The 14,607-nt window shown below is 21.3% G+C and overlaps 1 protein-coding gene across 1 annotated transcript; it reads left to right on the top strand.

The window, feature by feature from the left end:
* Positions 1 to 4,529: 4,529 nt before the first annotated feature.
* Positions 4,530 to 12,978, top strand: PBANKA_0944041 (reticulocyte binding protein, putative; the record flags this gene model as incomplete). Its single annotated transcript, XM_034565057.1, has 2 exons — positions 4,530 to 4,581; positions 4,718 to 12,978. 2 exons carry the CDS (start codon positions 4,530 to 4,532, stop codon positions 12,976 to 12,978), a joined length of 8,313 nt encoding a protein of 2,770 aa, XP_034421792.1.
* Positions 12,979 to 14,607: the final 1,629 nt, after the last annotated feature.

The raw sequence follows: 14,607 nt of genomic DNA, 5'->3' as shown, positions 1-14,607 counted from the left end.
GATAATTAATCCAGTAAAGAGGGATACTTAAGCCAATTAGTAATTTACTTGTTTCATTGTTTTAAAGTATAACATTTTAGAACATATATATTATTTTGAAATAACAATATATTTATGAATTTGTATATATGTAATAACCTAATAAAAATATTATTAATTCAAATTAAATTAATTATTAAATGCCTTTTCTATATACTTTACATTAATATATAATTGTATATATTTCCCCAAATTAACATATTTCAGTTTTAGTCATTGATACAATATTATATATATTAGAACAACAACGTTAATTTTATATACCAAGTTGTTTATAAGTATTATATCAAACTATAACATTAAATTTTATTAATATACTTATATTTTAACTATTTTAAAATATAATTTATTTGTACCTCAAAACTATAAAGTTAAAAAATGAATAGTGATTAATCTAATATTATACCTTTATAGTAAATAAATTTATTTATATAGAACTATTTATATCAATATAAATTATAACATTAACATATATGCAAAGTTTTGAAATGAAAAAAATGAGTATTATATATATTTATAATTTATAAATTTATTATATATATATCTATAGTGTATTTTTATGTATTACATAAAATGTTAGAAGCATAATAATATTTATAGACGATGTTATATTTTCGATTCTCGACCAGTATTTATAAATCTATATTTGATGATTATCTATTATATTTAAGTAGTGTGTCTAATTAATATTAAACATATGCATATTAACCTGAAGACATGTTATATTGTAGATAATTGTTTCAAATGAATCTAATTATATGCTATAGCCTCATATATAAGATTACTATATAGTTTGGTTGGAAAGTTATAACTATGTCAAAATAATAACGACACAAATAATAAGTTTTACTAAATAAAATGTTTCATCAAATAAAAAAATATATTGGGTTATTCATGACTCAATATAGCTCTGGGTTAACACGTCTAATATAATAGATAATAAGTGCTCTTATGTATAGTTAGCCAAAAATTACCAATAAAATATAAAATGCGAATTGATAATATTGCCACATTTAATATATATGAGCAAATATATGGGTGTATTATAACTTATAAAAAAATGCTATGCGCCCCCTTTCATATTAATGGTTATGTTCCCTTTTTTAGTTGCATATTTAGACATCATCTCGAGATTAAGCATACGGAAATAGTACATATATTTAATCAACATTTACAGACCAACAAATGTTATCAAATTATAAAAAATTAAATACAAGATAATACTTAACCCTAACCCGATTATGAGTTCCATATAACAAAACTACAACTCGTGGTACAAGCTTCTACCACTATATATAATAATAGATATATGTTTAAAAATATCATATAAAGTTTATAATATATAATTTAATTCATCATTTAATTGAGTCTATTAGTTAGGGAGATTCCTACAAAAATATCTAACTCCTATTTTGACAATAAAAATTTAAGTTAATACTTCATAATATGATACAATACGAAAACTTTGTTGAAAAAAATGGTTTCGCAAAACATTAACTTTTTTATTTATTTACATTACATTACTATCTCATAACATGTGTTCTCTTTTTTTCGTTGCATGAATATAAAGCATTTTCAAAAAAAACAATGGTGCAATTTATTAATTTTATTGAGCTTCCTTAGGAGGATTCATATTAAAACTTTTTAACAAGTGAAATAAATATAAATAATGGAAAATTATCATGCACGCATATTTGCATAAAAAAGTTTATATCATATTTTAAAAATTGTTTTACATTAACAATACTACTTATTAATAATATCAACTATTTTTTAACTTAATTTAATGCATTTTTATTAAAACTATCTTGTTTTTTATATTCTTCAGTTAACGATCTATATTTGTTGTTGTACTTCATCTTTTATTTATTATTGTTCTTCTCCATTATGCCTTTTTATTTTTGTGAATCAACTTCTCTTATAGCGGAACTAAAACTTTCAATTATCATATATTTATTTTTAAAATATCATCGTCGTTTGTTTTTAGGTTTCTATCTACACGCTTCTTAAACATTGTATTTTGTATTTGGGCTTTCACTATTGCATTACGATTTTCTAATAGTATCAGGTTTAAATGGGCTAGAATAAAATAACCTACAAAATATTTTTCATTTTTAACCTTTATTTTATGAATTCAAAAAAACTTTAATAATTGACGGCGATTATATCTATCTCCTCAATTTAGAAAGTACAATTAAACATTATTTGAATATGAAAATAATAAATACATTATATGTATGCACATTTGTTTTTTAATAATCTTAAGTATTATTTTAGTTATAAGGACATGTTTCAAATTAAGCTAATCATTTATATTTATTTTTCTAAAGACAGAAAAAAAGAAGTAACGCACTAATAATACGAAAACAATCAGAAATATTTAATATTTACTGTGTGTAAATGGATATAAGAAATGCTATAGCTTTTAAAACGGGATAACTTAAAACTAATAAAAAAAATAATTTTATCTTTGTTGTTGTCCTTCGAATGTGTTTTTATAATTTTATTTAACAATTTTTGATAAACCACAAAAAAACAAAATGGAAAAATATAATAAACCATAAAATAAAAATATTTTCTAGTGTAGTCATATCATGCAAACGTATGTAAATTTGCTAATATTTTCAATGTTTCCATTTTTAATTTAAAATATACGCGAACTTTGGAGAGAAAAAAAATATATAAATGTAATAATATGCACACCTATCAAGTAGTAGTTTATTCGCTAATTACACATGCACGAAAAATATTTTTATTTATATACTTATTATTACTACTATTTTATTATTGTATACTACTGTGATATAATTAATGAATACAATAGAATACTTTAAACCAATTTATAACATTCCATTTATAATTTTTTTAAAATAATGTATTTATAATAATATATATATTCTAATAAAAACGATATATTTAAAACATATATTTACGAATTCTTATATCTATAATACTATAAAATATAGTTAAAAACAAATTAATTACTATACAATTTTTCTATAAAATATGCATTCACATATAAATGTATTAAGTTACCCGAATCAAATAATATTCAGTATTTAATCATCAATATAAATTAAAAAATATATAGAGAAAAATAATTCTAATTTTATATGCTCATTTTTATTCATTATTACAAGCAAAATATATTATGAAAAATTATAAATATTCTTATTATACCTATTTTAAAATATATTAATTTTATATAAATTTACACTCCCCAAACTATATATGTGGGGCTATTAAAATAAAAAAATAATTTTAACAATATAGTATTATACCTTTGTGAAAAATAAATTAAACTATATAAACCATTTCTACTTTATTATTCGAAAATTAACAAAAAATTTAAATAATTAAATTAAAAAAAATGTATTAATATAATTAAAATTTCCATTATTTATTATTCATATATTTATAATGCATTTTTATTATTAAGATATATAATTAGGTGTAGGCAAAAATATAATAATTAGCAATTTGGGGATAATTTATAAAAGCTGTTATATATGATCAACCAAAACTTACCATTAAAATATAATTACAAATATTATACATTAATAATGTTTAATTTATGAGTTCATCAAATTTAATATTAAATTTTATGATATATTTTATATTTACAGTGTTATTTTTGTATTAATGGTTATACATATTTTCTGTGTTCAAAATTTAGTCTTTATCTTATCTAGAGATTAAAAATTCAGGTTGTAAGATATTTTTTTTATATTTTTTACTTATATATTTAAACAATTTATTATTTATATATATTGTTTAATAAATATGAGATCAATAAATATTAACAAACTTTACAAATTTTATTAAAACGAAATTCTACACAAAACCTGGGCAGCATCTTAATCTGTGTTTTATATACATGGCACTAATTATTTATTCTAAAACCGAAAAATGGCGAGTTTTTATTTGAATTATATAGTTTTTTTTAATTAAAATCACTATTGAATTTCTGCATGCAAAAAATGAAATAAAAAGGTCTTTATTCCGAATTACTATTCCCCTTTATTTGCATATCATCTAACTTTTTTTAATTCATGTAAATGTTTTTGGCTTTTAAATTTTTGTCAGCACACATTTATCTTAAAAAAAGTTATAATGCAATTATTAAATTTTTTATTTATATAAATTAAAAAAAAAATGAAAGCATAATTATTTAATTCCCTTTTTTTATCTACACACCAACAAATAAGTTGTTAATTTTTAATTATTGGTTATAACTGTAATTTTTAATTTAAAATTTTTATTTAGTGGAAAATAATTTGTTTTATATACTTAAACATATATTTTTTATTTATATATAAACATGAAGAATATTATATTTAAATAAAATGACCAAAAATTAGAAAATTAAAACAATTAATGTAGAACAACATTAATATTAAGAAATAAAATCAAATAAAAACATCATAAATATAGAAAACGCATATATATAATACATTTTTTTAACTCAAAAATATATATTATATTTAATCATGAAAAAATATATTTATATTATTAGTTTGGCTACATTTTTTATCTCCTTTGGTAATAATAGAGATCTTTAACAAATTATTTCAATTCGTGGTTTTACATATTTTATTTAATATATGCGTATGTATTAATTATGCAAATTTGTATATTCCTATACTATTATTTAATTTTTTTCACCATTAATATGCAGATATAATATGTGGAATCCAAATTAAGAAAAATAACAACAAACATGCCCCAAATTCAAACAATTATAACCTATACCATAATTTAAAAGAAAGTGATTTTAATAATTCAAACTTTTCAAATGAAAAACAATATAATAATAAAAATAATTCCATTAATAATGAAAAATATATACAGACATATTTAATAAATAATAACGCCTTTCAAAATAAAAAAGACATAAACAATACAAAACTCACATTATATAATGAATATAATAAGACAAATAATCTTGGTGATTTTAGAAATTTTAATCATGAACATGAAAAAACAAATAACAGGCTAATTGAAATTAATAAGTCTTTTTTACAAATAACCTATATATCTCAAATGAATAAATATGTATTCAATGCGGTCGATACTATATATGGTGTAAATGATGATGAAAGCGTATTGTTGTTTTTTTATAAACCTCTATATTCTGTTAAATATATTCAAAAAATGTTAAATAACTTAAATATAGGTCAATCCATTGATTATAATAAAATAAATAAAGATAATGATGAGGTTCTTAATGACGTCATAGAAACAAAGAAATCATGCAACACTGAAAAAATGGAATTAATAAATAGATTGAGCAATATACACAATTCTTTTTATAATTTTTATAATGACCCTTCGAAGGATGACTATAATTTATATACATTATCAAAAACAAATTTTGTAAATTGTTTAAAAAATGGATTTGAAAAAGTAAAAAATAAACCAAATGATATTATTTCATATGAAGAAAAGGTGTATAAAGAGAAATGTAAAAACAGCAGCAAACTCAATAATAATACTCAGAAAAATTATGAATTTTGTAAAAATGTGATGCATCTCAATTCATTTCGTAAACAAAATTGGGAAGTTCCCCAAGATAAAGAAATAATTCCATTTATAGATTTTCTAATAAACGAATTAAAACAAAACAATAATCTAAAGACTCTTGTAACAAAACTAGAATTTATAAAAAAACAATTCGAGGATATTAAAAATAAACATGATAAACACATAAAAATATGTAAAAAAGAAGAGGCTTTTGTGAACAAATGTACCAACACCACTATTGATAATAAAAATTGTGCTAAATATTTTAATGAAATAAAAAAAATGGCTGAGGCATATAGTATTTTAGATTATAATTATACAATTATAGAAAATTTAGAATCAATACGTATTACTTATAATAATTCCTTAATATACTTTTTTAAATCGCTAGGGGAATTATTAATAAACAAAGTAGATTCAGATGGAAATATAATAGAAAACGATGATATTTATAATTTTAGTTTGGTGAAACCCCAATCTACATTCAAATCACTAGAAGATGAATTCCTTAAAGTATTTGAAAACAAATGGGAATTTTATAAAAATAACCAAAATCTTGATAAATCCAAAGATATAATGAAAAATACAATATCATTAATTTTACCACATATGGATAAATTTACAAATTTGAATAAGTCTATGATACAATTAAAAACTAATGGCAGTTTAGAAAAATTTAATATTACTTCTCAAATAAAACGAGAATTAGATAAATTAACTTATGATGAAAGAAAAGAAGGGTTTAAAACTTCTCTCGAATTAGCAAAAACTTGGGAAACGAAAAAAACCGAAATATTAACGAAATTAAACGAAGAAAACGAAGAAACTGTTCAATTGGAAATAAAAATTAAAGAATTATTTAAAAAGTATTTAGATGAGGTGGCTGAAAAGAAATATGTAGAAGACTTAAAATTAGAATTAAACAAAAAAATAAAAGACATAACTGAGAAAATTGAATATGTTAAAAAAGCAGTTGACTTAAAGAAAGAAATAGAAAAAAATAATACATACATTAATGAATTATCTAAGCAATCACCATGTCAAATTACGGAATATATAGAAAAAAAAAATACAATGTATAATACAATAAAATCATATTTCGACAAAATTTATATAGGTGATATTAATCAACTTTACAATGAAATGTCTTCTGTAGTTCAAGGGAATACCATTGATAATACAGAAAACAAAACAGAACTTGAAACTTTAAAATCGAAAATAGATAATGTATATAATAAAATCAAAAACATGGAAACTGAAATAGTTAAATCACATATAAAGAATATAGAAACTAACAACAAACTATCAGAAACAATTTTGGATATAAAAAAATATATATATGGGGAAATTACTAACGAGCTAAATAAAACGTTAGAAGACTTTAAAAATAAAGAGAAAGGACTATCAAATAAAATAAATAACTACACTAAGGAAAATGTCCAATTAAGTGTATATAAATCTAACATATTAGAAATCAGAGAGCATTATAATGATCAAATTAATATAGACAATACAAAGGAAGGAGAAGCAAAACAAAACTATGAACAATTCAAAGAACATATGAAAACAATATCATCTAACGAAGATGAAATATCAAAAACCATCAATGAGGTAAAAAGTATGAAAGACGCATTCTTAAGTAATGTAGATAAATATGTTAAGTTTGACAATACTTATAATGAAAATGTCGATTCAGAACATAATAAATTTACTGAATTAACAAATAAAATAAAAACAGAAGTTTTGGATGAAGAATTAAAAAAATATGAAAAAAGATTTAATGATAGTAAATCTTTAATTAATGAAACAAAAAAATCCATTGAAGAGGAATGTCAAAACATTAATATACTTAAAAAGGTAGATGAGTATATAAAAGTATGTCTGAATACAAATGAATTAATAACAAATTTTCGTAATAAACAAACTATATTAAAAGACAAATTAAATCAAAATATTAAAACCATAAAAGAAACTAATTCAATAGATAAATTTTATACAGACAAGTTTGAAAATATATTAACAGATAAAAAGACAGAATTAGAAAAAAAGTTCACAGAAATGTCTTTAAATAATCACGAATCAAATAACAACGAATTGATAACATATTTTAATGATTTAAAAGCAAATTTAGGAAAAAATAAAGAAAACATGTTATATAAACAATTCAATGAAAAAGAAAAAGCTGTTGATGATATTAAGAAAAAAAATGTAGATATAAATAAAATTGTTTCAAATATTGAAATAACAATTTATACATCCATTTATAATATTAATGAAGAAACAGAAAATGAAATTGGAAAAAATATAGAATTACTAAATACTCAAGTACTTGAAAAGGTAAAAGCAAACGTAACCAATTTGAATGAAATAAAGGAAAAATTAAAAAATTATGATTTTCATGATTTTGGGAAAGAGGAAAATATTAAATATCCTGATGAAATTAACAAAATTAAAAATGATATTGATACCTTAGACCAAAAAATCGATAAAAGTATAGAGACATTGACGGAAATAAAAAAAAATTCAGAGAGCCATGTTGACGAAATAAAAGGGCAAATAGATAAATTAAAAAAAGTAACAAATAAAACAATATATAACGAGGATCCAAAGGAAATTGAAAAAAAAATAGAAAATATAGTAGCAAAAATAGACAAAAAAAAAAATATATATAAGGCAATAAATAAATTATTAAATGAAATATCAGAAATAGAAAATGATAAAACTTCGTTAGAAAAATTAAAAGATATAAATTTATCATATGGACAAAGTTTAGGAAACCTGTTTTTGGAACAAATTGATGAAGAAAGGAAAAAGGCTGAACATACGATAAAAGCAATGGAAGCATATATAGATGATCTTGATAATATAAAAAAAGAATCACAAAAAATAGAAAAAGAAATGAAGATAAAAATGGGCATAAATAAGGAAATGGAAGCACTTAAAATATCACATGATGACGACAAAAATTATCACACTATTAGTAAGAATCATGAAAAAAGTATTTCTGATATCCATAAAAATTCTTTAAAAATAATACAAGAATTTTCTAAGGAATCAAATATAGATGATATTAAAAAGGAGTTACAAAAAAATGTTTTAGAATCCCAAAATAATAATACTGATATTAATCAATATTTAAGAAAAGTTGAGAACATATATAATATCTTAAAATTAAATAAAATTAAAAAGATTATTGATAAAGTAAAAGAATATACTAATGAAATTGATAAAAATAATAAAAGCATAAATAATGAATTAAGTAATTCAGAAAAAATAATTAAAAAAATCGAAGAAAATTCAAGTTTAAAAGAATGTCAATCGAAAATAGAGTCAACCATAGATGATAAAGATATTGATGGGTGTATAAAGAATATTACAGATTTAAAAACTTATATTTTAAACGAAGAAAATAACATCAACACTTATTTTAAAAATGCCGAAGAGTATAATAAAAATGTATTATTAAACTTTAATAATATAGAAATGGCGGATACTAAATCACAATATATATTAAACATTAAAAAAAATAATGGCACTAATAGCAATGATTATAATATCAATGAATTGAAAGAACACAAGAATAAGTCTAATGGTTATAAAGATGAGGCTGATAAAAATACAAAAGCAATCAAAAAAAATAAGGAATTATTTGAAAAATATAAACAAGATGTAACTGTGCTTTTAAATAAATATTCTGCATTAGCATTAAAAAATAAATTTGATAAAACAAAAACAGATTCAGAACAAATCATAAAGGAAATAAAAGAGACACACAAAAATTGTATATCGCAATCAGGCAAATCTGAACAAAAAATGAATGAAATAAAAAACGAACAAATTCATATTGAAGATGAAGTCGCTAACAATGATAAATCTAATAAAGCAATAACAGATATTAAAATATCCGTAGAGCCATTCGAAACAAAATTCTTAAAAATAAAGGATATAAGAAAAAAATCAGATGGTTGTTTAAAAGAGACCGAAAATATAGAGAAACAAATATCAACTTTATCTATAGATAGTCAAGAAACAAAACTAAAAGAGAACGGGGATAAATTAAATACCCTTGAGAAACTTTTCGAATCTCTCAAAAACCAAAAAAAAAATATTGAAGACCAAAAAAAAGAATTAGATGAAGTTAATTCCAAAATTGAAAAAATAGAAAGCGATGTAAACCAGCATAAAAAAAATTACGAGATTGGAATTGTAGAAAAAATAAATGAAATCACCAAAGAAAATAAAAACCAAATTGAATCAACAAAAGAATTAATAAAACCAACAATAGAGAATCTAATATCTTCTTTTAACACTAATGATTTAGAAGGTATTGACACTAATGAAAACTTGGAAAAATATAATAAAGAAATGAATAACATATATGAAGAATATATTAAATCATACAATCTAATAACAGATTATTTAGAAACGGTTTCAAAAGAATCCATAACATATAATCAAATTAAAAATACACGAATCACCGCACAAAGTGAACTCTTAAAAAATATAGAAAATGTAAATAAAGCCAAATCCTATTTAGATTATATAAAAGGAAATGAATTTGATAGAATAGTCACATATTTTAAAAACAAATTAAATACAGTGAATGATAAGTTTAAAAACGAATATTTAAAAGTTAACGAAGGGTTTGATAATATTTCAAACTCTATTAATAATGTTAAAAATTCAACTGATGAAAATTCATTATTAGATATACTAAACCAAACAAAAGAAATATATGCAAATATTGTCAGTAAAAAATATTATAGTTATAAATATGAGGCAGAAAACATATTTAGAAATATTTCTAAATTAGCAAATTCTTTAAATATTCAAATAAAAAACAGCTCTGGGATAGATTTACTTGAAAACATTAATATAGCTATATTACCTTACTTGGATTCCCAAAAAGAAGATACGCTAACCTTTATTCCATCTCCCCAAAGAATATCAGAAACATATACAAAAATAAGCGATTCTTACAATATTCTTCTTGATATATTAAAAAAAAGTCAAGAATTGCATAAAAAAGAACAACAAACATTAAATCTTATACTCGAAAACCGACGTTTATATGAAAAAGTCCAAGCAACCAATGAGTTAAAAGACACATTAAGTGATTTAAAAAATAAAAAAGAACAAATATTAAATGAAGTTAAACTACTTTTGCATAAATCTAACGAATTAAACAAATTATCATGTAACTCTCAAAATTATGATATCATTATAGAATCGTCAAAGTATGATCAAATCAAAGAAAAAAGCAATAATTATAAACAGGAAAAAGAAAAACTTGGGATAGATTTTGATGTAACAGCTATGGAAGAAAAATTTAATAATGATATTAAAGATATAGAAGAGTTAGAAAATAATTACAATTCTTCAGAGGAAAATAGTTACAATTCTTCAGAGGAAAATAATTACAATTCTTTAGAGGAAAATAATTACGATTCTTCAGAGGAAAATAATAATATTTTACAATCTAAAAAAAAACTAAAAGAACTAACTAACGCATTTAATACTGAAATAAAACAAATTGAGGATAAAATAATAGAAAAAAATGATTTAATTAATAAATTAATAGAAATGAGAAAGGAATGCCTACTTTTTACATATACAACATTAGTTGAGACTCTTAAAATCAAAATAACTGATTACTCAGAATTCATAACATCTGCAACGAAATTTTCAAAAGAATTTTTAAAATACATTGATGATACTTCCAATACTTTAAATGATGACATAGACGCATTGCAAATAAAATATAATTTAAATCAAACAAACAAATATGTAAAAAGTATGTTTGCAGATGCAACTAATGATAATAATAATTTAATAGAAAAGGAAAGGGAAGCAACTAAGACAATCAACAATTTGACCGACCTATTTACAATAGATTCAAATAATATCGATGCCGATACATTACACAATAATAAAATACAAATGCTTTATTTCAATTCTGAACTTCATAAATCAATTGAATCCATAAAACAACTTTATAAAAAAATGCATGTCTTTAAATTATTAAATATAGGTCACATTAATGAAAAATATTTTGATATATCCAAACAATTTGATAATATTTTACAGCTGCAGGAAAATCAATTAACAGAAAATTTAAATAGTTTAAAGAAAATTGGTCAAAACATTTCTGATAAAAAAGATCAATTCCTTCATGCACTAAGTGAAACTCCAATTCCCAACTTCAATACACTTAAAGAGATATATCATGATATTGTTAATTATGAAAGTCATATAGATGAAATAAAAAATATTAGTAATAAAGAAAACGAAAATATAATCTTATATATAGACACAATTACCAAATTAAAGGAAAAAGTCCAAAGCATTTTAAATTTTGTTACAACTTATGAAAATGATAATAATATAATCAAACAACATATCCAAGACAATGATGAAGATAATGTATCAAAAATTAAAGAAACTTTAAAAACCACAATTCAATCATTTCAGGAAATTCTAAATAAAATAGATGAAACCAAAGCTCAATTTTATGGTAATAACAATATAAATAATATTATATCTACCATATCAAAAAATGTAAATGATGTTAAAAAACATCTTTCTAAGGATTTAACTATAGAAAACGAACTCATCCAAATACAAAAGAGTTTAGAAGATATTAAAAATTCTACTTATGAAATCAGAAGCGAACAAATAACCAAATATATCAATACTATAAACAATTATGTTGAGCAACAAACTAAACAAATCCAAAATAATCCAAATAAAGACGAAATAGACGATATAATACAAAAAGTCGTCAATTATAATAAAGAATCCGAAATAAAATTACCCACCATTATAGATAATAAAAATAACGTTACATCAATAATTTCTCATATTAACAAAGTAATTAATTTAATAAAATCAAAATATAATAACAATAATAATGTATCATATAATGTTGCCAAAAAACATGAAGAAGATGCCAATATCATAATTCGTGATTTAGATACGAGTCAAAACATGGTTAATAATTTAATACAGAAAAATTCAAAAATTATAAACGATTTAAAAAATAGAAAACAGGAGATGAAAAATCGTAATAATTTACCTACTATTAATAGGCAACAAGAAATAACGCAAACAGAACATATTAACCATACATATCATCATCATATTAATCATACAAACAATATAAACAAAAATCACCAATACTCAAGCTCAGATAGAAAAAACTCTTCCAAAACAAAAAATACAGGAAATTCGGTTAGATATGCCGGAGCAATTACACTAGGTTTAGTAGCATACTATTTAATTATAAGAACAAAAGAAAAAAAGGATAAAGATGAAATGGAATTCGATAAATCTACAAGTTTTTATGATGAAAATGAAAATGACCTTTTTAAAAGAGAAGATGAAATTATAGAAATAGATATGAATGAAGATTTATGATTTAATTAAAAACCATTTGTCTATAAAAGTTAATATTATAGGGAATTTACAACTACAAATAACAAAAAGTATTTTATATGAATATTTACCATATTAATGCAACAATTTTATGTTTAAAATATTTTTTGTATTACGCATACAAATGCTAATTGTTGAATGTTATATATTTAAACACATTTATAAATTGTAATTTATAATACCAAATTAATACATCAATGGGTATTATAATTACATACAAAATAAAATCACATAAAAAATTTCCCATTATGTTTTAAATATTTGCAATTTTACATTTTTTTTTGTTTTTGTTTTTTTTGTTTCAATCCTTATTATATAAATATTTGTTTTGCATATAAAAACATATTTTATAATTCACACTAATTTACATAACAAAATGGGTATCAATACTATTAAGGATACATCATTTTTATCAACTTAAGAATTAAATTGCAAACATTTTATTTAGTAAATTTGAAATTAAAAATAATAAAAAATATCACATAAAACAGGATTTATTATAAATTTTATGATGAATTTGTAATATTATTATTGTAGTTGTGCAATTGCAACCATAATAAGTAATTTAACCTCAAATTAGTCTCTTTTAATGCTTAAAATGTATAGACATGCTTTATACCCAAAACTAATGGAAAAAACACCAAAACTATTACTTTTATATAATCTTATTATAATGTATTTCTCCCCTAATCGCTTATTCATTGACATATGTATCCACAAATATCATCATATTCAAATCATATATATCAAATTTTATATTAAAGTTAATATATTTTTTATAATCATTCCTCTTTGCATTTTAAATGGTAGTTTTGCTATCAGTTACACACAATTGGTAGTGTATAATATTGCTTTTGTTCGATTTTTTGCAAATATAAGGTATATTAACCCCATATGTATGAATATCTTACAAATTTTAGTTTTTATTTTAGCTTAACGAACCATGATAAAAAGTTTGTGTATTCATAATGCAATATATATAATATTTATATTATTTATTTTTTGATATTCAGTATTGGGGAGACCATTGGTTTTTATTGTTTTCTTATAAAGAACAATTTAAATAAAAAATATATTGAATTTATAAATTCAATTAAGTATGCGCATTAATAATTAAATAGTCGTATTAATCTTTATTTTTTTAAATAAATATTAATTTTTAACGTTTTATTTATCATGTCCAAAATGAATAAAGGATATATTAAAATTTGGGTTTCTCTTTTAACCGTATTCATATATATGAGCCGTAAAACCCTTGCAGCTGAACTTTCTCTAGAAAAAGTTACTCTAGGCAAATTTGTGTAATCAAATAGGACAATATATGTGTTTCATATAAGAGAATATTATATACATATTTATGTAAATACACACCTGTATAACTTTGGATAGTTAGTATACCATTTTACAAATTATTTTTTTTACAAATTATTTTTTTACAAATTATTTTTTTTACAATTAAAAATGTAAATATTAATTAAAAATATATCCATTTTGGCCAATGATGAATCGGATAAAGGACATGAACAAAACACCCCACTATTATGCACAGATCCTGAAGAAATTGAACAAGCAACAAAACGTATGAATATACCTGAGTCACTTTTACAACAC

Source organism: Plasmodium berghei (assembly GCF_900002375.2).
Source record: "Plasmodium berghei ANKA genome assembly, chromosome: 9".
In the NCBI taxonomy this organism is placed as follows: domain Eukaryota; phylum Apicomplexa; class Aconoidasida; order Haemosporida; family Plasmodiidae; genus Plasmodium; species Plasmodium berghei.
Note: the sequence above shows the minus strand (reverse complement) of the source record. Positions and strands in the feature narration are given on the sequence as shown.